The sequence below is a fragment of the Protopterus annectens genome, chromosome 7.part0 (assembly GCF_019279795.1).
Source record: "Protopterus annectens isolate FY-2018-M chromosome 7.part0, PAN1.0, whole genome shotgun sequence".
Lineage (NCBI taxonomy): Eukaryota > Metazoa > Chordata > Ceratodontiformes > Protopteridae > Protopterus > Protopterus annectens.
Window position 1 is genome coordinate 1,242,213,436 of NC_056739.1, and position 24,402 is coordinate 1,242,237,837.

The window sequence follows — 24,402 nt, forward strand, 5'->3', positions numbered from 1 at the left end:
CTTGTGGATATTTGCATAGTCGTATCTATGCATGTCTTGCTGCATATGAGATCAGTTTCTTTTTTGAGATCTTCCATAGACACGGAAATTTGGAGAGTACTGAATTTCCATCTCACAACCATCGAAGGACTAGAGAAGTGTGCAGGCAGTAGGCGACCTAAGTGTGGAAGTATCTTTCGTGAACTCATGCTATCCAAATCTGTCTATCGTTCCGGACTTATTGTTAGGTGAACCGATAGAGGGACTTTGAGCACCAACTCCTACTTAGTGACATCTGTCATTACCACTGCATCCAGCAGAACTCCCACGCTCCATAGAGGTCAAGGGAAGGGGCACTACAGAGGAAGTAGGGGGCAGGATCCAAAAGCAGAGAGAATGGCCATCCCAATATAAAGCAAGTCCTTGCCAGTAAAACAAAAAGGTGATCGACTACGGAAAGATCCCCCCCCCCACTAAGCTGCAACCTCTAGGAAGGGGGGCAGGGTTCATTCCCAAACCCTAGTCCCAGGGAAGAAAACAGACTCTACAGTGGAGTATCCTGTGGAGGCTGAACATATTCAGGAATACCTGCCAGACAAACCAGATTATGTGAACCTCCATGTAGCTATGATAGAGAGGAAATGAGAAGACCTCTATGAAGGATAAGGAATAGGGCATAGAAACAATTAACAATGAAGCCACTGGATCTGAGGAGTGCTTTGGATCTGAAAAAAGCTACACTGGTCTGGTAGCTTTGGATCTGAAGGTGATGGATCCAGGAATTGCTTAACTCTCTGTGGGTACCTGGTATCTGTCAATCAAGTCTTTGGAGCCGAAGAAGAAGAACTGTTGAACTGATTGGATCCGAGGAGGGGAACTTAGAATCTGAACGATTCTCCAGATACTTCTGATCCAAGGAAGTTGTCTGAAACCTTGTGTCTCCAAGAAAACCTTTAGTCAGCCAGATCTGAAGGCTTATGATCCGCTGAATATTAGCAGATAAGTCGAAAACATCACAGGAACCGAACCTGTCAGATCCAAGGAGGACTTGGGATCTGAAGGAGGCCTTAGAAACAAGATCCTCTTTTTCTAGTGCCGTTTCTTTTTTTGAAGGATTTGAAGTCTGAAACTAAAATGTATGTCATTATTTAGTGACTTCAGTCCTCAGATCATCCCTGTGACTCGTCAGAAAACCATACATTTAATGAGGAATAGACCAAATATACAAGTCAAAAATCTGGACAGTTGAGAGGTATGGTATGTGATGTACCTCGCAAATCTTAAGAAATCTTACCAACTTAGAAAGTTGATAGAATAACAGGTTTGCATTAGCATGAGTTTTTTTAAGAACAAGAAGTCTGAAAATCAAAAATCCGCCAACATCTCTTGACCTCAGTCCACAATGATTTGCCAGTGAACTACAATTTTATGGAAACAAACCAAAAACATGAGACAAAAATCTGAGCATTCTGCAAAAATTTGGAGAGCTGAAAGCCACGGTTCGTACTCCTTACAAATGCAAAAATTCACAACATAGGATGACAGTCAAAAACTAACGTACAAGTCTATACACTGTGAAAAGTCTTAATGATAACCAGAACCACAAAACACAAACATTAAAATATTAGCCGCAAGCGGCTACTGAGGGAGGAAAGAAACACCAAGAAAAGATAGACAATAGGATTTAGATAAAAAAATTACATAAATAAATCTTACAGCTTGAGATTAAGCATCCTCTCTCACCATGATGGTGGCAAATGAGATCTAAGGAGTTAGGGATGGTATGGTGCTTTATGGGAAGAGGAAGGAGCTTGATACTAGGATCCAAAGTCTTGGAAATGTGGCCGAGTAAGATACAAGGGTCAGCAACCATCAGTGAAGTATTAAAAAGGGCACCAGCAACTATATATTTAATGACAAAACAAATAAGCTTTTAATTAGTTTATTACATGTTTGAAACTCCAATGCAGGATAACATGGATGAAAAGCTATAGTACAACTTACCTTGGGGGAAGGGTTTTAATACAATACCTTTGATGCAGAAGAAAACAACTGAGAGCAGAGTCCTAATTACCTGTTTTGTTCTTCGAAACATGGCTGCTGGGCTACTAGGGCAGCTGACTTTTGGGGAAACTTTACATCCATTACGTTTTGAGAACCCTTCAGGACTATCAAAGAGCTCTTGAGTTAATACTGGAAATCCACTGTACCTGTGAAAATAAAGCAAAACAAATCCCCCACAAGACAGAGTTAACTAGTAATATACTTTATTGATTTAGAATTAAGGGTTATAAAACAAGGAATATTCTAAATTAGTAACAATAATGCCACATAACGTCTGCTACAATGACTTGCTTAACAAATCTGTGCTTCTCCAACTGGTTATCAAGGTATGCAGAAACAAAGTCCAAGCAGGTATTTCATCTCACTACAGATGCTGAACATTTGTTTTTACTCTTGTACTTATGAAAATTATACTTCTATAAATCATTTAAAAAGGAGATTATAGCCTTTAAATGCATGCACTCTGTTCTGCAGCTGCATATTTTACATGCATAACTTCAGACTTCTGATGAGAAATATTTTTCGCATAAAATGTAAAATGCAGTTAAGCTACTTCCTGTTGCTGATGATTTGATTCCCCTCATTATCTTCTTGCCTACTGTGCAACTCTGAGGACACCTAACCAAAGAGTATTCCTGAAAAGAGTCTAGAAAGGTCCATGTTGATCAGTGCTCTACCCTGTTTAGCAAATACAACTATATAAATAAATAAAAATAAAATAAATAATTCTGTCTGGCAGTTACAGCAAAGGATTAGTACTGTTAGAGTTATTAATGAAATGCTGTCTGCAGTCCAGGGTTTGATTCCCTCAGCCTTTGTTTACCTACTGTGTGACTTAACCAGACAGTGTTCTGGTTAGTTGGGGAAATTGGGCTAAGCTCCTCAGTGCCATTATGGGCCATAGGGCTAAGAGCTATCTAAGAACCTATGCACTTTTATGTTAACAAATGCGTGTTTAAACAGTCAGAATTACCCTGCCTGATAAATATGCATACTTATAATGCACTATAAAGAACATACAGATGACAGGTTGCTCACCAGGATAACTCTTCTACAATACTCCTACTGAATATGCAGATACAGTTACCATTTATTCTAGTGTGAAAGGTAGTCAATGTAGTGCAATCAAACAAAAATTCTAGATACTTTTGCACATAACTCGTAGGGCCACTAGAAGTTAATGATTTCTAGTAATTTTATTTTAGATATAAAGCTTATTTGTTCCCTGGGTGCTATTTGTAGCACAGTCATACTTTCATCTTATTGACTAAAAGAATGTTGTTGCGTCTTTCGGCTTTTCCCGGTTAGGGGTTGCCACAGCAGAACTCCGGTCCGCTAATGATTGGTAGTTGATTTTTACGTGCTGAGTTACCAGCCCTGACGCACAACCTTCAACGAAGGTACGCCCATTCATGCATGTCTCCACGCACAAGACGCTCTAGCTGAGAATCGAACGAGACAGCGTCTTACTGTGAGGTGACAAAGCTACCGCAGCACCACCAAAGAATGCTCTCTAATAAATTATACCTGACAGACATCTCCCTAGCATATGCTGAACACCAAATGATCAGTTAAGCAGATAAAAATCGAGAGCTTCAGAGTGCTCTTTTTTGAATGCAGGAAACAGGCACTGTGAAAGCTGAGAATTTTAGATTTTATTTTAGATGAAAGTTACAACTATTTCTGAGAAATTAGCAGTTAAAAGCAGACTGCTTAAGACAGCGGACTGCACAAAAATGCATTTAGTGCAAGAAACAGCAAGAAGGGTGCATCTTTATATTAAAGTCACATACTGTAAAGACATGTACCAAATAAATGTTTATTTTTACAGAAAAATATACATATCAGTGGCACACTGTGAAATGAAGGTTTTGAATTGATTCTTTGGAAACAACATCACACATTCAAAGGAAATATTTCAGATTTTGGTTAACAAAGCTCATACAGTAGCCTAGAGCAGAATGTTAAGTTTCATACACAATTCATACAACAACTGAAACCTGAACTATGCTTATGTATACTGCAATAATTTACTTATCAAATCTCAATCTGATAATGAACTTCAGAATATCCCAACCTCCATTTTGATACTCTTAGGGAATAAGATAATGCAAGAGTACATTAATATTGCTGCTATGCACAATGTGTAGCGATGGGTTAACAAGTGCAAGATAAGGTATTCCATATATTAAATTTATAACCATTATCAGATAGTAACACAGGCGACGAAACAATGCACATCATTAGAAAAGAAATTAAAATGTTGGATCTGACAGAACTGCTATAATAATGCTAAAAGCAAGTATTTCCATAGTATATGTTTCTGTGATGCAATCGGTTAGTGCATTCAGCTAACTGAAAGGTTGGGGATTCAAGCCCACCACAGATGCTTTCATGAGAGGGATGACATAATGGAAAAGGTCTTAACCTCACAAATACAAAATACAGGGTTTAATTCTGACTTCTGGATAATGGCTAGGATTGTAATAGTCTGCATACTGACAGCCTAGTATTTGTATGTGAATTGCACCTATAAACCTGTATAAGTGCAATTCACATACAAGACTAGAAGCCAATAGAAACTAAGGTGACAATTTCACTAGTCTACAATATGTCATTACCAAGACTACATACAACAAGGGTAAAGTAATTTGTATTGATCTGTAAAACGGCAAGGGATTTCTTATCAAGCACATATTACAGTATGATACAGTCTGACCAAAACTTAAAACAAGTTTGGATTGTAAACTGCCTTGGCCCGACAGATTTTTTTTAAACACCTTTATTAAATTCTTTCACTGTAGACAATGTTGTAGGTACACATACAACAACAGAAAAGAAAAAAAAAACACAGCAACCATTTTTCATTGTCATGCTTTCTACATACATGTTGTCTTCTAAACAATCATTAAATCCAAAATTACATAAGTTGCTCAGTTATTGCCTTCACTTAAATCTCACTCCTCTACCAGATTGTTCTAATTGTTAATTCAATGTAATTTGCTCCCTTCCTAAACATCCCATATCTAGCCCTTTTATCTCCTTTACATTATTCAGTAATTCAATTATAATCGGTTTAGATATTGATTCCCAACTTTTAGTAACTGTTTTTTAGTCAGACTAAAGCATTAAACTTAATAAGGTCTTACCACACCTAGACAATTCAGATCCTATAACCCTATTCAAAAGAATCATTTTCTTAGGCAAAACCATTTGCACCCTCACCTAACACTTAAGCAAAGTACTCTGGAGGGAATTTAAAAAATCTGCCAACTCCTTGCATTCCCAAAACTAAATTCTCAATTACCACTTTTTGTCCCGTCACAGCAACAGCATTTGCTATTTACCTGAGGAAAAATTTGCAAATATCCTTAATCTTCTGAAATGTATTGCATATTTGAGAGACATGCAGATGTTTTCCATTTGTTCTTTTATATACAATCTTTCCAGTCTCTCTTCCCAATCTTTTCTAACATCCTCTGATTGATTCTTATAGTTATCATACAGTATTTTACACCTAATAAATTCATTCCTGGCTTGGCACTTATGTCTCTAATAGACAAGGCAAACTGTAAATGGTTCATTTCCCAGGCCCCTGCTTGTAAATATTTAATCTTCCAAGCCCCTGATTACACTTATCAAGGGTACCGGAACTAGTCGGAGATTTGGGATGCATGGCTAGTCTTAAAAAGGCCCATGTGGTTGTTAGCCTAGTAAACACCTATGAACCTATAAATGAAAAGCGCATATGTTTAAGTCAAGAGAAATTAATTTCTCAGATAGGTTTCTCCCACTGGTACCAGTGGATATGCAACACAAAACTTGAATTTAAAAAAGTAAATTACCCAACTAAAATCCAAATCTTCTTCCTTACTGGTAGGTACAAGTAGTACAATATAGAACACTTGCTTTTTCATTTACAGCACTCAAAATACTTATACACATCAAATAGTGCTTAAGTTATCTGAGGGGAAACAATGTAATTTATGTACTTACTGAAACATTGCAGGGACTGGTGTCTTTGGCACACTCGAGTGACATCAAACTCCCCCCAAATTTTGGGGTCTCTTCTTACCTATAGCCCCTTGCTCCTTTCTCCAAATTGAGAATGCCAACATTAAGCATAAAGCTATACGTAACTAGAGAGACAAAGAAAGGAAATTAAATGACTGTCTACTCATAGATCTTCCAAAAGTAGGAGTTTTGTGGGGGGTAGGTTGTTCCAGTGTCAGGACAGGGACCAGAAAAATCTAAAGTTCTGGTAAGTTATGTTTTTTTTCTCAGCCCCTGTCCAGACATTGGAATAACAGGACAAGTCCACAGTTAACATGGGTAGTCTACCCTAGAAAACTTCTAAAAATGGTCACTCCACAGGACACTCTTATTCTAGAAATTCAACTGAAACTAATGTTTAGCAAAGATGTACAGAGAAGACCAGACAGATACTGCTGTTATCATATCAAGCAGATATTACATAGGAAAGCTGTTGCTGTGGCTTGAGCCCTAGCAGAGTATGCCTTTGGTGGGACAATCCTCTGCCTACCTGCTAATGTGTAATACAATAAAATACAACATGAAACTAGATAATCTTTTAACAAATTCTAGATACTGACCTGCCAAAAGCTGTTCATCCTTCTTAAAAACCTTTGTGCAATCCAAGTAAAACTTTAGTTATCTGCAAATATCCAAACAATGCATTGAGTTCTCGTTTTTATTAGTACATTTATGAAAAATAATGGTAAGTTGATGCACTGATTTAGATTAGCATGGGTAGCTCCTTTGAGAAAAATTATAGGTTTCATCCTAAGATATATCTTATCTTGATGAAAAACAATATAGGGGTACTGAGAAGACAGGACCTGAAGCTCAGAAACTCTTCTAGCAGAGGTAAGGGACACCAGCAGGGCTGTTTTGCACATTAAAACTTTAGATCAGAAGAACAAGCTGGTTCAAAAGGAGATCTTGTTACGATCTTAAAGCACAAAGTTAAATTCCCAAGCTGGAGCTGGTCTGACTACTTGGGGGCCTGAAATAAAAGGTCCCTTTGATGAAAGTCCTACATGAACAGTGTGCACCCAGTGAACATGTTGGAAAATCCTCATGGAAGCAGGAAATTGCCGCCAAGTGGACTTTAACAGGATTATAGGTAAATACTAGGCTAGCTGCCCTTGAGAGCCACTGTAAGCCTAGTTAATTTCCCTTTTTGTGCTTGAAGTAACTTATCCCATTTGGTTAGAGATAAACCTTACCCATCCTATGGTCAATAATATATTGCCTCTAATGAAAATAACTGTGATCATACCATAGATAATTTGAGGGGACCCATGCATAGGATAAAGCATTTAGCAGCTACCTCTGTCCATAGGTAGTACAGGGGTCAGCCTTGGGGAAGGTTTTTCTGTTTACCATCTGTAGATCCAAGCAGCACTTGAATATGGCCAGGGATGAACTTTGTTTTATGTTGATGGGGAGTTTGTTCCAGAGTAGCAATAATATCTTCTGCGATGTATACCTGCCCCTCCAAACTGTTCTCTTGATGTCGCAGAAGTTTACACCCCTAGATGGAGCATTTCTGATACCATTTGACTTGCTGATGTTCAGTAAATCCATCAGTATTGGGTAGGAGGAAGCCTTGTATGCCAAATACAGATCGCCTCTCAGAATTCTGTAGGACACCAAGTATAGTGACAAGGCTTTGAGTTGGTCCATGTAGGAAATGTTGTTTTGGGCTTGTACCCTTTTAGTAAGGTATTTCTGTGGGCGTTACAGTTAATGCATATATCTGGACAGACATATGCCAAAAGGGGGCATTATATTCATGATTGCTGAATAAAGGGGGACAATGACATCCCTAGTTCTACACACAATCCTATTGTTTATAAGTTGTGCAATATAGAAGGACTTTCTTACAACAATGGACACATGCTGATCAAAAGTTAGATCACTGTCCACCATAAGTTCCCAAACCCAGAACAAGTGGGCTAACTTTCAGTGGTGCATTGTGTAGAATATAAATGACCAAAGTATGTGTTTAAGGAAATTGAGTACGTGACAATCTGTATGCATTGAGATGAACTTTATACTGTGAAATCTGAGTAAACTGTGAACAGTGGAAAGCACTGAAAAACAGGAGCCTGCTTGAAAGCAGGAAATGTGCCTTATATGGAAGTGTATCCAATTTTCTTTCTCTGCCTAGAGACGTAGTAATGTGAACTGCTTTAAGCCTATGAGTAAACCATTGATTGGTTAATTGTCTTGTAAACTAATTTAATTGGTCTAGTTTATATTTTTGTACTGTCAGCAATATCACTAGTATATAAGCTTATGCATTCCTTTGTTCGGGGAGTCTCCCTGGTACTTTCCATGAGGCTCCCACACGTGTGTAATAAATACCACTGAAAGAGAGGAAGAAGTGTCTTGTCTTCATTTAAGATAAAATGTTAAATACAACAATTGGTGCCATTTACTCAGATCTGAATTGACAACAGCTGCGGTAGTTGGGGATTGAAAGAAGTACTGCTAGTAAAAGGGCCCATGACAGAATTTTCTGTTCTGGTAGTATTTCTTTCATTTCCTATACTTGCCTGCTTTAAAATTTGGACTATATCATTTTATAGAAAAGTGATAATTCTTCTCATTCAGTTGTTTTGAGGTAAGTGGCATGCAATTTTTTTTCTGCTATTGATTGTGCAGTATGAGAGTGGGTTAAAACGAAAAACTGGCGACATAAGAGTGAAAGGAGATACGAGATTGGGAAAAACGATGTTTTCAAAACGTCACAGCTACATACATAAAATACAGTATAGCTTATTGCGTGAAAATGGGAGAGAGTGTGGGAACCATAAAGGAGCTACAAAGAGGTACACCAGCTGGTTATATGTATTTTTGTGTGTCCCGGGACAGTTGTATGTTTATAAGTCAGTGGGTTGCCCTCATTAAGGGTGATGGTAAACTCGCCTTAAAGATGGGGGCTACCATCTTCTGCACTGCTGAAGGAGTATATTTACAAGTACCTTCAGATAAACAAGATAGTATTTTGGCTACTTTAGATGAAAATGTCACTCTGCAGACAATGTGTATGCAGTCTGACCTCGATAAGAATAAGCACATAAATTCATTACCCTCTCATCTATGGATCACTCATGAAAATGATGTTGGATTTCTGACTTCAGCCAGTCCTGTCAAAATAACTTTAAAACCCGGAGCAAAGTTACCTCGGGTACCACAGTACTCTTTGACGGTAGAGGCCACATCTGGGATTGCCCCCGTCATTTCTGCCTTAGTACAACAAGGAATTATAGTACCTACAACAAATCCATGTAATACTCCAATTATACCGGTAAAGAAACCTGGTAAACAAGCTTACAGATTTGTGCAAGACTTGTGGAAAGTCAATAAGGCTGTCCTGCCTGTTTTTCCAATCGTACCAAACCCAGCTACGATTTTAATCTGTATCCCACCTACAGCATGTTGTTTTGCGGTTATAGATATCTCATCAGCTTACTTTTCTATCCCAGTACATTCAGATAGTCAGTATTTGTTTGCATTTACTTATAAGGGCCAAAAGTATACTTGGACCCGACTGCCCCAAGGATATGTAGAATCTCCAACCCTATTCTCTAGAGAGATGCACAGGCAACTGCAGGATTTACAGTTACCACCATGTTTAGTATTGGTCCAATATGTAGATGATACTCTTATAGCTTCACAAGATACCAAGTCTTGTACTGAGGACTCACTTTTAGTTTTAAAATTTTTAGCAGAACAAGGCTTTAAGGTAAATAAATCTAAACTGCAGTTCTGTCAAGAAAAGGTACAATACCTGGGACACATCATTTCTATGGGTTCACGTCAAACACTTCCAAGTAGAATTACCTCCATCCAGACTGCCCCCAACCCTGTAACTCAGAGATAACTCTGGGGATTCCTCGGCTTAGCAGGTTATTGTAGACAGTGGGTGCCCAATTTTTCAAAAATTTTGGCCCCTCTGTTACAGCTTCTAAAAAAGGAGGTCACAGACCCTCTGCCTTGGTCCCCTAAACATGAAAATGCCATTCAGGCTATTAAAACGGCACTAGTAAACCCACCTGCTCTGGGGGTCCCAGACGATTCTAAACCCTTTATTTTCTTCTGTTGTGTAAGAAATAAAACTGCCCTGGACCTGTTGGCGCAAGCGCGCACAGGAGGTTATCGACCTATAGCATATTACAGCACTCAGTTAGACCCTGTTTCTTCTGGTTATCCACCTTGTTTATGAGCAGTGGCAGCCGCTGCTGTTTTGATCGATATGGCAGCACCATTTACATTAGGACATGACACTATACTAGCAGTACCTCATGTGGTGCAAGCGTTACTTTTAAAAACAAAAACACAGTATCTTTCTAATGCTCGCCTCACTAAATATGAGTTAAGTTTATTAACTAATCCCACTGTTCAAATTACACGTTGCCCACCACTAAACCCTGCTTCATTAATTCCAACCAGTGACGAGGGCGAACCACAGACTGCATGCTTGTAGTTAACACTGTTCTTTCTCCTAGGTTGGATTTGCAAGATGTTCCTTTGCTTAATCCTAGTTTAGTTCTTTTTGTAGATGGATCCTGTTTACGAAATAATATTGGCGAACTCCAGGCTGCATGGTCAGTCTGTTTGCCATCCGCAGTTTTACAAACTGGACAATTACCAACTGGCACTTCCGCACAAGCCACGAAATTAGCAGCACTTTCGCATGCATGTAAAATGGCCAAAGACAGATCTGTTACTATTTATACCGATTCATGTTACGCACATGGTGTTTGTTCATCATTTTGGTACCTTATGAAAGGAAAGGGGTTTTTTGACATCCTCTGGGGCACTAATTAAAAATTACCTGTACATTGATCACCTCTTACAGGATTTATTATTACCTTCCAAAATTGCTGTTGTCAAGTGTGCAGCTCACCTGTCTAACGACTCCCTAGTAGTGAAGGGAAACAATTTGGCTGATTTTGCTGCCAAGCAGGCTGCTCTTTCACATTCTGTTCAGGGACAATTTTTGCAGCCTACCTTACAAACGGTTACTTTTGACACTACTGTTTTGAAAGCTTTACAAAGTGAAGCATCAGAATCAGAAAGAAAACCATGGCTGGCCCACAGTTGTTTCCAACGCTCTAATTCAATTTGGCAACATCCTGATGGCAGATTAATTTGCCCTATATCTACGTTAAATTCTCTTATAAAAGCATATAATTTACCAGCTCATGTCGGGGTACAAGCATTAATCAAACAAATCTGGAAGGACTGGTTTGCCCTATGACATTCTGCTTCTGTGCAACATTTCTTGAGCACGTGCTCCATTTGTTTACAGCATAACATTTCAAAGGGCACTCTGGCTCCCGCTCAACCGGTACCAAAACTAATGGGACCATTTTGTGCTTTACAGTGGGACTTTATTGAACTCCCACCTTGTACTCGTTTTAAATATGTTTTGACTATTGTCGATATTTTTTCGGGGGGGGTTAGAAGCTTACCCATGTGCTAAAAATGATGCTATTTCCGTTGCAAAAAAATTGTGTTAAGAATTGATACCTCGTTTTGGTGTTCCTTGTGAAATATACTCTGACCGTGGAACACATTTTACTGCTAAGTTAGTTCAATCATTGTGTGCAAGGCTAGACATTACTTTGAAATTTCATTGTCCGTATAGACCACAGGCATCAGGTATTATTGAATGCATGAACCAGACTTTGAAAACTTGACTTGCTAAAGTCACTTCAGAAACAGGCCTAACTTGGGTGCAGGCCTTACCCACTAGCCTTACTTTCTATGCGGTCACAACCGCATCCTACTAAGGGTCTTTCTCCACATGAAATTCTCATGGGTTGCCCTTTGCATATGCCCATGACACCACCACCACCCTTTTCTGAATATGATGCATTTGATAATGATATTCTTTTATACTGCAAATCTCTAGTTTCTTTCCTACAGTTTCACCACCGACAATCAGCAGCTGCTCAACATCTTCCTGATCCTTTTCTGGCATCCACCCTACAACCAGGGGATTGGGTCTACGTTAAGTCCTTCTCTAGAAAAAACGCGCTCCAGCCGTGCTGGAAGGGGCCCTTCCTGGTTCTTCTGACAACGTCATCTGCTGTGTGACTCTAAGCATCTCCAACTTGGATCCATATTTCACACGTCATAAAAGTTGTGCCGTCTGAAGATCAACAACCTTTACCTCTTTCAACTCCAGATTCTCCTCCCATTGCTACTCGTACTCGAAGAAGAACTGTTCCAGTACCTGACGATGCCTAACTTTTACCCTTTTGAAAACTCCAAACTACTGACACTCCGCAGACTCAACAACCACTTCCACAAAAATATTGGACAGCTATTTTGATGATCATTCTTGTTGTACTGTTATTTTTAATGTGGACATTTTTATTTCCTGCTCTATCGACGCATCACACCAAGTGAGCTATTTGGCATCCACCTTTCAACACCTACCAAGCTATTAAATTTGCCTATGCATCATCCCTCAATGTCTCGGACTGTTGGATCTGTACTGCTTCACCTACTGTTCATGGGAGACTGATGCTAAGCACAGTCCCTTTAGGGGCTAATGAAACCTGGATGAATCTGATCTATGACAATTCAAATGTCACTTCAAAAGACAGGATAGCATTACATCTGTTTAACCGTTGAAATGGAACTGTGTGTTTTCAGAAATTTGGTAAAGTCAAGGTAGGATGGAGTTTTTGTAATGTGACAGTTCCCTACAGGGGTAACAATAACTCCTCCTACTGTAACACAACCTATGATTCATTTTGTGAACTGGTGCATAAAACATACGAAAAGTTAAGAAATAATTCCATTCTATACCAACAGCTAGGATTGATCGATAAGAAGGTGTTTCATTCTGAACAAGGTTATATAAACAGTAATATCACCACTAAGGTGGAAGATTGTTACTTTGTGTGTGGTAGAACAGCCTATAAATGGCTACCAGGAAACTGGTCTGGTAGCTGTTTCTTAGGTTATTTAGTCCCAGCCATTCGACATACATTTGCTTTACCTCAAGGAAAAACTTGAATATTCGAGAAGTCAAAAGGCTTGCCAATCCGGTAAGCCAAATTGACGCTTCATGGATTTATCATCATGACTTAGCTCATGCTGGCACCAAAGGACTATCTCATATGGACTTGGATGATGACATCATATCGTGGGCTAGTATAATTCCAGCATACGGAGCAGTAAAATCAATTTGGGAATTGAGAAAACTGTCTAAATTACTTGAAGTATCAAGAAATGCCATATTTTCTGCTTTAGAACTAGTGACTGACGAAATGACTGCCATGAGAGCTGTAGTCCTACAAAACTGTATGGCTCTCGATTTCACCCTAGCGGCGAAAGGCGGAACTTGTGCTTTAATTCAGGAGGAGTGTTGTACGTTTATTCCTGACAATCAGCATGAAATTAAAAGCCATCTCGAACTTATTCAGAGAGTCTCTGAACTCTCTAAGGCCAAGGAAGCCGATAACTCAATGCCGGCATGGTTAACCAACCTGTTCTCAGGTTGGGAAGGTGGACTATTAAAGTTAATTTTATTAATCGCAGTATTAGCTTTTATTGCTTTTCTTGTTGTATTTTTAATCAAAGCATTAATTTTGAAATTAATGTCTTTTAAGACCACTAAAAAAGTGCCAAAGTTTTATATGCCTGCAGTTATGAATATGGTTGATGAAATACAAATGTGTGACAAAGTTGAAGGAACCAGCCACATGGCTATGTTAGATTTAGGGCAAATGTATGACCGACTAAATGGTGATGCTTACACAGCATCAAATGGGGGATTGTAGAATATGAATGACCAAAGTATGTGTTTAAGGAAATTGAGTATGTGACAATCTGTATGCATTGAGATGAACGTTATACTGTGAACTCTGAGTAAACTGTGAATAGTGGAAAGCACTGAAAAACAGGAGCCTGCTTGAAAGCAGGAAATGTGCCTTATATGGAAGTGTATCCGATTTTCTTTCTCTGCCTAGAGACATAGTAATGTAAACTGCTTTAAGCCTACTGGTAAACCATTGATTGGTTAATTGTCTTGTATACCAATTTAATTGGTCTAGTTTATATTTTGCAGTATCACCAGTATATAAACTTATGCATTCCTTTGCTCGGGGAGTCTCCTTGGGACTTTCCGTGAGGCTCCCACACGTGTGTAATAAATACCACTGAAAGAGAGGAAAAAGTGTCTTGTCTTCATTTAAGATAAAATGTTAAATACAACAATTGGTAATGAAGTAGTTCCAGGGGATAGAGCACTTCCCAAAGTATACATTAATGCATTTTTTGGCAATTAGTTCCAATCTATGATTTTGGCACCATTATTTATTTGGGACAAACCTTCCTGCAGGATGCTAGGTCATCTGGGAACTTAATAACTGCTCCTAGTTTGCAGAAATCTGCAAACTTAGTCAGCCAGAGACATTTGATATTGGCTTTTACTTCAGAAAGGTAGATTCCAAACAGGAGAGGTCTCAGCACAGATCTCTGGGGGACTCCACTGGTGACTGGTCCCTTTGTAAAGATAATTTCCCCTATTTTGATTTCCTGCATCCTGTGAGCCAGTTGGCAATCCAATGGGTAAACAAAGGGGTTTATTCCTAGTTTTAGCGTTTCTACTAAACCTGAGTGGGGAATTGCGTCAAAAGCTTTGGCTATGTCAAAGTACACAGTGGGTTCCGCTGTTTTTCCTTCATCCACTGCTTTTGTGACCTTTTTAAAAAAATTCAACAGGATGAGTAAGCTTGACCTGCCCTTGACAAATCCAAACCAAGACAGGTCCAGTGTTTGGAGAATCACCATGTCCTGACTTGATTAGTTCTATGGTAAGTCTTACCATGGCTTTGCCAACGAAGCTAGTCATCAGACTTACTGGTCTGTAATTGCCTGGGTCTATGGAAGGTCCTCCCTTATGTAGGAATATGAGTGAAACTGATCTCCATTTGCTTGGTACAAAATCTGTATGCAGGTGAAGATTGAACAGTGATGTTATGAGTGTGGATAAATCGTGCTTCATGCTATTTAAGATACATGCAGGGATACTGTAAGGACTCATCTATGCAGTATTTTTACCTTTTAATAGCATTTTAGGACTTGGTCTTGTGCGACAGCTGGAGCCAGGCGAGTTTTGAGTATATCTTGATGGACAAAATGGAGGAGAATTGGGGTAAAGTTGCAACTAAATATATTGGTCAGTGGGTTTGCTGTAACAGCCACAGTGTATATAACATTGTTCCCAATCAGCTGTGTGCATTGCTGTGTTGTGCTTTTAAGATTATGAACATAATTAAAAAATACCTTGCAAATGTCTTTGCCTTGGGTAGGTATTTTAGCTTCAAACTTGGATTTGGTGGATTTTATTAAGCTCCTGAATTGTTTATGTAAGTGACAAGGAGACTAATATTCTGGGAATTACTCTTCTTTTTTTGTCAAAATGTTTTCTCTTTATTAAAAAGCTTGTGGATATTATGGCTCCACAATATAGCTAATTGAGAATTAACTGGCTCCTTTGTTGTACAATTCTGTTAGATAGGCTCATACCTCATTAAAGGGTGCTGAAATTGGTCAGTTGTGTCTGCCAAAAGTCCACTCTGAGAATTTCGTCCATTTACCCTTATAAATCCTTCTAGCTGAGGTTTTCTGAGAAGCAATAATTACTTCAGCAACTTCAGGAAAAAATGAAAGTTCAGTGCCATTACTGGAACGGAGAAGCTATGCAGTTCCTCAGTCAGAAATACTGTATGCCCAGATGAGACCACCCAGAAGGGTGACTTATCAGAGCCAATCACTGTGGGAGAAAATGAAGTTATGTACTCACTGTAACATTCCATCTGAGTAGTTGTACTTCATTTGTCTTCAACCTGTGGGTTACAGATCCGACTCAGATCTGAGCCGGCAAATTTACAAGCATCTGCGCCGAGCTCCAGGCTACTCCCCCTATCCATAATACACTGCCACCACCTTCCTTCCCTCAGATCGAGTTTGCTGCCCATAATAACTCAGAACCCGATCCACCAAAAACTCTTCACATCCAGTTTCCCAACTAAGCCAAAAAGGCGTACTCTGCTACATACTAAGCCAGCAGGTTCGGGGGAAGAAGTGGGGATGGTTGAAGACAAATGAAGTATAACTTCTCAGATGGAATGTTATGGTGAGTACATAACTTCTTTATCTGAAGTAGTTTACTTCATTTGGTCTTCAACCTGTGGGACAGAGTCCCCAGCTACCTATACCCTAGGGTAGCCCTGATGGAAGGATATTCCAGAACACAGAGGAGCCAAAGGATGCCCGGCCTCAAGATACCAAATCCAACTTATAGTGGGAAATAAAAGTATGGGATGAGGACCAAGTAGCAGCAGAACAGATATCATCCAAGGATACTCTGGACCAGAAGGTCGCTGAAGTAGCAATGGACCTGGTGGAATGGGCTCTAACCTGACCCGGAAGAGACAAGCTCTTATCCTTGTACACTTAAAATTCATTTAGCAATAATCACCTTGGAAATGGGTTTACCCAAAAAATGGTTTAAAGAAAGACACAAACAACTGATCAGACTTTCGGAAAGACTGTTTAAGTAAAAACATAATTGTCTATGAACATCTAACAAATGCAACTGGTATTCACCTTTATTTTTGAAATTCGGTAAGAAAATGGGTAAATTGATAATCTGATTTATGTTTGCCTCAGAGGCCACTTTGGGAAGAAAAGAGGGGTTGGTACAAAGAGACACCCTGTCCTTGTGGAAAACTATGTACAGAACCTTGATAGACAATGCCTGGAGTTCTAAAACCCTCCTAGCCGAGGTGATAGCCACTAAGAAGACTGTCTTCCAGATTAGGAATTTGAGGTCTACTGTTGCAGCCGGTTTGAAAGGAGGAGCAACTAAAGCTTGTAGCATCAAGATAAGGTCCCACGGATGAGTGGGATCCCTGAATGGAGGACATAAGAGAAAAAGTACCTTTGATAAAAGCTTTGCACAATCTGGAAAAGGCCAAAGTAGTTATATTTTCACAAATGTGAAAATTGGAAATGGCCACAATTTGTACCTTTACTGTAGATGAGCTGGCCCCCTGTTGAAAATGTTTGCCAAAAATTCAAGAATGGCCGGAATTGGAGTCGATAAGGGATACAAATTTCTCTGAGAAGCCCAGATGGAAAAGCGTTTCCTTTTGCTACGGTAGATTTTTCTGGTGGAGGGTTTAAGAGCTGCCACCAGGATAGACTTAACAGAAGAAGACAAACCGGGAGTCCTGGCAATTAGGGGAACTGGAGCAGCCAAGCTGTAAGTTTCAGACTGTCCAAATTTGGATGAGGACCCCTGATGGGTGAGATATGAGATCCGGGCAGGGATCCAAGGAGGAACTAGCAGATGAGACCAGAGGAATGGGAACCAAACCTGGCAAGGCCAAAAAGGGGCAAGGAGGATGACTTAGCTCCCCAGTCAACGAGCTTTTTGTAAAAACCTTGGAATAAGAGGTAATGGAAAATAAGCATACAGAAGACTGGGAGGCAAGGCATGGACTAGAGCATCTCTGGGAGATTCCCCCGGCAGGGGGTTCAGAGTGAAGAACTCACTGTACTTCACGTTGGAAGGAGATGCAAAGAGATCGCAGCAAGGCTGACCCCACTTTAGAAAGATCTGCTCCACTACTGAAGGATTCAGAGACCACTCGTAAGGCATCAGGATGGAACGGCTGAGCCTGTCCACCAGAACGTTGGACCATCCCAGAATGTGCGTTGCTACCAGAAAGCGACTGGTAGAGATTGCCCATTCCCAAACTCTCATGGCTTCGCAACAAATGGGGTAGGATCTGGTCTCTTCCTGTTTGTTGATGTACCAGACCACCGACATGTTGTCTGACTGAATTGCAATTGTTCCCAGAGGAAGGGAGGCATGAAGGGCCTGCAACACTAAAACGACCGCTCTCATCTCTAGAACACTGATGTGAAAGTAGGTCTCGGTTGGGGACCACATGCTCTTGGACAGTCCTTCCCAAGCAATGTCCCCCCCCCACGCCTTAGCTGGGAGGCATCTGTGGTCACTGTGCCTTGGGCTGGGGCTGCAACAAATGAGCGTCCTTCGAGAATGTCCACAGAGTGCCTCCAACACAGAAGGGACACCCTGCAGGCTTTGTTTATATGAATCGGATGACTCAGTGAAGATCCAGCAATGACTATTGTACATCAATAGTCCACTGTAGAACTCACATATGCAAATGAACAGACGGAAGAAGTGTAATCGTGGCTGCCATAGAGCAGAGGGCTTGCAACACTGCCTCCACTGGCGGGCGATATGAGTAAGCAATAGCAGTGACATGAAGTCGCAGATTTCAAATTCTCTCTGGGGTCAGGAAGACTTTTGACTGCAAGGTGTCTATCTGTACTCTGATAAACTATGACCTGAACAGTGACTAGGCGAGATTTGGCAATGTTGACTGTAATACCTATATGATCTGCTAGGTGTATGAAAAAATCCCTGGCTGACAAAGCAGATACTTGCTGGACGCAGCAAGGAGCCAATCATCCAGGTACAGGAAGACCTGAATCCCCTGTAGTCTCAGGTGAGCCGCTACTACTGCCATAACCTTGGTGAACACCCTGGGGGCTGTGGTGAAACCAAAGGGTAGAGCTCGAAACTGATAATGATTGGCCCCTAGCCAGAAGTGGAGGACCCTCCTGGAGCTTCTGTGTATCTTCATGTGGTAGTAAGCATCCTGGAGGTCTAACGAGCACATCCAGTCCATCTTTTGCAAATAAGGCAGAATGGACTGTAACATGACCATACGGAACTTTTCTTTGGCAATGGACAGGTTCAAGGTTGACAGGTCCAGAATGGGCCTGAGGTCCATCTTTTTTGGCACTAAAAAGAACCTGGAATAGAAGCCCAATCCGGACTGATCTCAGGGGATGGGTTTGATGGCTCATTTCTTTAGCACCTCGATAACCTCTAGTCCTGCCGCCTCCCTTTGCACGGGTGGTACACCAGGAGGTGTTTGCATGGAATGGGGGGAGCCACAAAGGGAACTGTATAACCTCTGGATATAATTTGCAGCACTCAACGGTCTGATGACATGGACTCCCATGCCTTCAGGTGCAACGACAGGCAACCCCGACTGCCTCCAGAGCAGAGCAGTCGGGCAACCCCTCAGGGTTGCTGTGAGGGCCTGTCCGAGAAAGGTTCTTGAGACCCAAAATTCCTCGGACCCCCACTGCCCCTGGGGCAGCGTCTGTCCTGACCCCCTCTGCCTCTAGGGGAAGATGAGTAACGGGCATTCTGGGAATACTGAGACTTCCGGAACCACATCTTCTTTTGCCCTTGCTGACTCCGAGAAAATGATCTTTGAGGGTTCGAGAAGTGGATCCCGACGGCAGACAGTGTCTTCCCATCTTTCTTGCTCTGGACCAAAGTGTCACGGACGGTCTTACCAAGAAGCGAAGAGCCGTCGTAAGGGGCATTCGCAAATGATGCCTTGAAGGGCTTAAGAACTGACACAATCTAAACCAGGCATGACACCTCATGGCAACACTGGAACCAAACGCCCTAGCCACACCCTCAGTGAGAGAAGGCGCATGAACGTTTTTGATACCGCTTTGAGCGTGGCCATCCACGCGGAAAATGTTTTTATCCTCCTGCGATGTGGACCCAGGGGGCGACTCAGAGAGTTCCTTAACCAGGTCGCGCTGCAATGGAATAACGTGGGCCAAATAGTTCAACGGCCTTATAGAAAAGGTTGCTGACGCATACTTACGCTTCCCTAGACGGTCCATAAACCTGGACTCTCGGTCGGTGGGATGGACCGAGGAACTTTCTTGGGCCAGTTCCTTCTTGGTGGCCATTGCTACCACCACAGCGTCTACAGAGGACCCTTTGTTCCATGCCAGTCTGTCGGGGGGGGGGGGGGTTAAAATTTTGTCAGGATGCTTCGGAATAGGCTCCACTGTGTCCTGTTCATTCCAAGCCCACAAAGTGATTAAATCCACCACAGGGTCTGTGGAGGGGGGGACAACCAGGAAGTAGATGGGCCTGCGCCGAAGGCCTCCAGGAACACCGACTAGTCCGAGGAAGGTTTTGGGGTGGACCAGCCAACCCGCTGGCGTAAAAGTTCCATGATGTCTCCAAAGGAGACATCCTCGGGAGATGATCTGGGGGAACCTTCCCCTTCCTCCAAGTCAGTGTCCTCAGTGAGGGACTCTGGGGTGGAGTCCAAGTGCCTCCACTTGCATGTATGCTTGCAAGGAACCTCTCCGGTGGGGCTCTCCGGAGAGTGCTCGCAAGCCGCCTGATGTTCCTCTAGGAAAACCAGAACCAGGGGGAGTCAGGGTGGAATCCAAAGAAATGATCAGGGGTCTCGATCAAATGGAGAGAACCCTTTCCACTACATCAAACGCCATAGTAGAGCAAGCCAACTGGAACTCCAGCATGGTAGCTGCTCTCCCCAGATCCGACAAGCAGATCGGAGCCGGTCCCAAAGGAGATGGAGCGCCGAAGGGATGCCCCGGAGCAGACAGTTGAAGCCGATGAAAAACCGTCTACCCCCTCGAATCGGATGCCCAGGTTACGGCTCCGAGAGCCGCTCGGATCCGAACTAGTCAGATCCAACGTGCACAAGGCAACTGCCGGCGTCGAGGAAGCACGTACCATCGGTGCTGACACCCTGACTCCAAACATCCTCGGATCCAGATACTCCGAAGCGGAGGGTTGGATTGGAGAAGGAGAAATTGGTGAAAAGGAGGGAAGTGAGCTAACCCCTCCAGAAGGAGAGGAAGCTGGCAGGACTCCCATCTGGATCTGCGTCCGAATAAACCTCCATCATTTTATCCATGTCTGAATCCGAGAGACTATTCATGGATCGCAATGAGGCGATGAACTCCAACCTAACTGGCAGGTGTACCGGTGCCCTGGAGGAAGACATAGGCTCCTTCGGCTCCAGAGAAAAACATGGCGATCGTAGCCGAGGGGAGGTAGGTTTAGTAACCACATGAACCTTAGGAGGAAGCCCTGCTGGGGTGGAATGATCCGGGGGACCTCTTCCTATGTCTTTCAGTCTTGTGTTCTTTCTCGTGTTTCTCCTGGCAAACAGAATCCCCTTCCCCAGGCCTAGAAGAGGGAGGTTGAGTTCCGGCCTTGGAGGGAGAGACAGACAGAGGAGTGACAGAGACCGAAGGAGCGGTCAAAGCCATGATGTAGAAGTGGCTGCCTCAGAAGCAGGGAGAAGTCCCTTCATAATAAGCTTTGCCCTGTTGTCCCCTCAGGGCTTGCGGGTTAAAGCCCGCCCAAATACCACATTCAGAATAAGGGTGAGACATACCCAAGCAGACAATGCACAGAGTGTCTCTGTCGGCAGGCGACAATTTGTAGCCACACTATTGTGCATTTTTAGGCTGTTCAGTCATTATCCACAACAAAAAGCCTAAGACTACCTACTAGACCACACACACACACACACACACACACACACACACACACACACACACACACACACACACACACACACACACACACAGGGTGAGGGAGGAATTACTTTTTTTGAAAACTTTTTAAACTAGAAAAAGCACGGCGCACCAGTGAGGGGAGTGGAGAGGGAAACTAACTCACCTAACACACAAACTGCTAAAAAGCGTTGAATCAAAGTACTCACTATACCCAGAGCTCGGAGATCACAATGCAATCGCAAATGCAACAAACGAGATCTGAGGGAAGGAAAGTGGAGGCAGTGTATTATGGGTAGGGGGAGGAGTTTGGAGAGATGAGCAGATGCTCGTGAATTTGCCGGCTCGGATCAGAGTCGGATCTGTAACCCACAGGTTGAAGACCAAATGAAGTAAACTACTTCAGATGAATGGTTTTCTTCTTCAAGATAGGCCTCAGCAAGGGGAACTAACTCTGGCAGGTCAGAAGGGTGCAATAACAATGACTTGAGTCTTGCAAGTTTTGGCTTTTTGTAACAGCCTTGGTAACATGGGAAGAGGGGGGACAGATGAAGAGTAGACCCAGGGACCAATCGTGGGAGAATGCATCTCTGGGTATCTGTCCTTGGGAACTATGCTGAAGAAGTAGGGACATCTGGCATTGAATGGGAAAGCAAGGTCTCTACCACTTGTTGAACATGCTGCACTCTACTCTGCTGTTACAAGACCATTCATGGGGTAAGCCGAATCTGTCTGCTCAATTTGTCCGCAGTCATGTTGGTAAACCCAAAAATGTGCATTGCTATCAGAAAACACTGCAAAGCTATCACCCATTTCCCATACTCTCACTGCTTCCCTGCACAGGCACTAAGACTGGGTTCTCCCTTGCTTATTCAAATACCACACAACTCCCATATTGTCAGGTTGCATGACAAATGCACCTCGAGGGAGCTCTTCCTGAAATATCTACAGTATGTTTATTAGCACAAAAACCTCCTCTGAAATCTACAAACCTTGTGCAGTCTTGCCCGAGAAGTGCTCCCACACCCCACTCGAGGTCAGATGTATACGTGGTAACCATTGTAGGTTATACAGATTTGGTGAAGGGAAATCCGCTCAAGAAGTTGTATGGATTCATCCACCTGATCAGATTTTGTCTGGGTACGTGAAGTAATCTCATCCTGTTGTAGTACTGGCCGAGAGGATTGGTCCTACTGCATTCAAAGACTCCACTGTAAAATTCTCATGTTCAGTCTGGCATTGAGAACCATTTGTACTGATGCAATCTTGAGATGCAGAACTTTGAGGACATGAGCTGCTGCAGGCTAATCATGCTGAAGCAGGCATGAGGCCTTGGAAACTCTTCCTTGTGGTAGAATGGGCAACTGTCTCTGGGTATCCAACCAACAGCCTATGAAGGCGAGATCATGTGAGGATTCTAATTGAGACTTATCTACTTTTACTTTTTATCCCAAAAGACAGGCAGACTTGGAGCAATTGTTATCCTGCTAGCACCAACTGATTTACAGATGGAGCTGCCAGGACACAATCAAGGTAAGGAAAGATTAATTCTTCTAGATGTCACATATGCCATGACAGTAGTCATACATTTGATGAACAGCAGAGGGGCTGTGGTGAGACCAAACAGTAAAGGCTGAAATTTAAAATGATTGGCACTGACCTAGAAGCTGAGAAATCTTCTTGATGCCCTCTCCACTTCTGTGTGAAGCTAAGCATCTCGAAGATCTACAGAACACATGTAATCCTCTGTTCGAAGGCATGGAAGTATGGATTGCACAATGACCATCCATAAGGACTTCTCCTTTATGAAATGGTTAAGCATACTTAGATCGAAAATCGGCCTGAAGTCTTTGGTCTTTTTGGGTACTAAAAGAATCAGGAGTAAAATCTTGATCTTCTCTGGTGTGGCGTGACACACTGTGTTGCTCTCGAGGTGAGTAAGCACCTCCCTTAAAGTTTCTTCCCTTTGTCTGGGTGGCACAGGCGGTGTTAGGAAACTTGGAGGTGTAGTAGAATATAAAATGTAGTAATCTCTGGATATGATTCTCCTTACCCATGTTTCAAGTGTGCTGGCCATCCATACTAGAGTGCATAAGGAAGGATACTCACCCCAAAGTACCTCCAGAGAGGAACGGTCAGTCAAACCTTTAGGTAAGTCCAGGAAAGGCACCGCTACTTTCATGGCTGTTAGAAGAAACTCTTCCTCTGGCTAGTGTCTGGACTGAAATTACCCTGTAAAGCAGGAACATCTGTCTGCTGCTGTCTGCACTGGGGCTAGTAGGATTTGCAAAACAATACGTTTCTTGTCCCTTTCTGGATATGTTGAAGGTTTTTTGTGGAGTGGCAAATTTAACTCCCAGAGCAGTTTGCAGTTTGCCTTCCTTCTCACAGAGTCTCTCTTTCACCTGATGCCCAAACAGTGCACTGCCAAAGGGGGCATTGGCAAATACCACTTTAGAATAATAAGGGAAAAATCAGTGAGCCGCATCCAAGCCTGTCTCCTTAGTCAGGTGTGACACTGCTGCCCTAGCTGCTTCATCCATCGCATTATATACAAGACACATAGTGAGAAAGGAGACAGTACTATTGTAGCCTCCTGGGTCTTCAGTTGGGACCAGAGTTCCCTGCCTGGCAGTTGTTTTAGAATTTCAGATACATTTTGGATAATCTACCTATGAAAATGAACCACATGCAGCACTTAATTCAATGTCCTGACCACGAAAATACTGGATGCACAGACTCGCTTCCCTAGCTTATCCATCATCCTAGAATTTATATTAGGGAGATGGATAGCCTAGGTGTCTTATGAAATGTCCTTCTTGGTGGTTGCAGTTAGCACTATGGAGTCAACAAGAGGCCCCTTGCTCAACTAACTGTCTTTGGGAG

At 42.1% G+C, this 24,402-nt stretch overlaps 1 protein-coding gene across 1 annotated transcript in view; it reads right to left on the minus strand.

Annotated features, from left to right (window-relative positions):
* DENND4A (DENN domain containing 4A) overlaps window positions 1–24,402 on the minus strand; it is a 2,763,357-nt gene that overhangs the window by 1,183,640 nt on the left and 1,555,315 nt on the right. Inside the window, exon 19 of the mRNA XM_044077857.1 lies at window positions 2,054–2,189. Within this exon, the coding sequence (XP_043933792.1) occupies window positions 2,054–2,189 (136 nt within the window). The remainder of the gene's footprint in view (window positions 1–2,053; window positions 2,190–24,402) is intronic.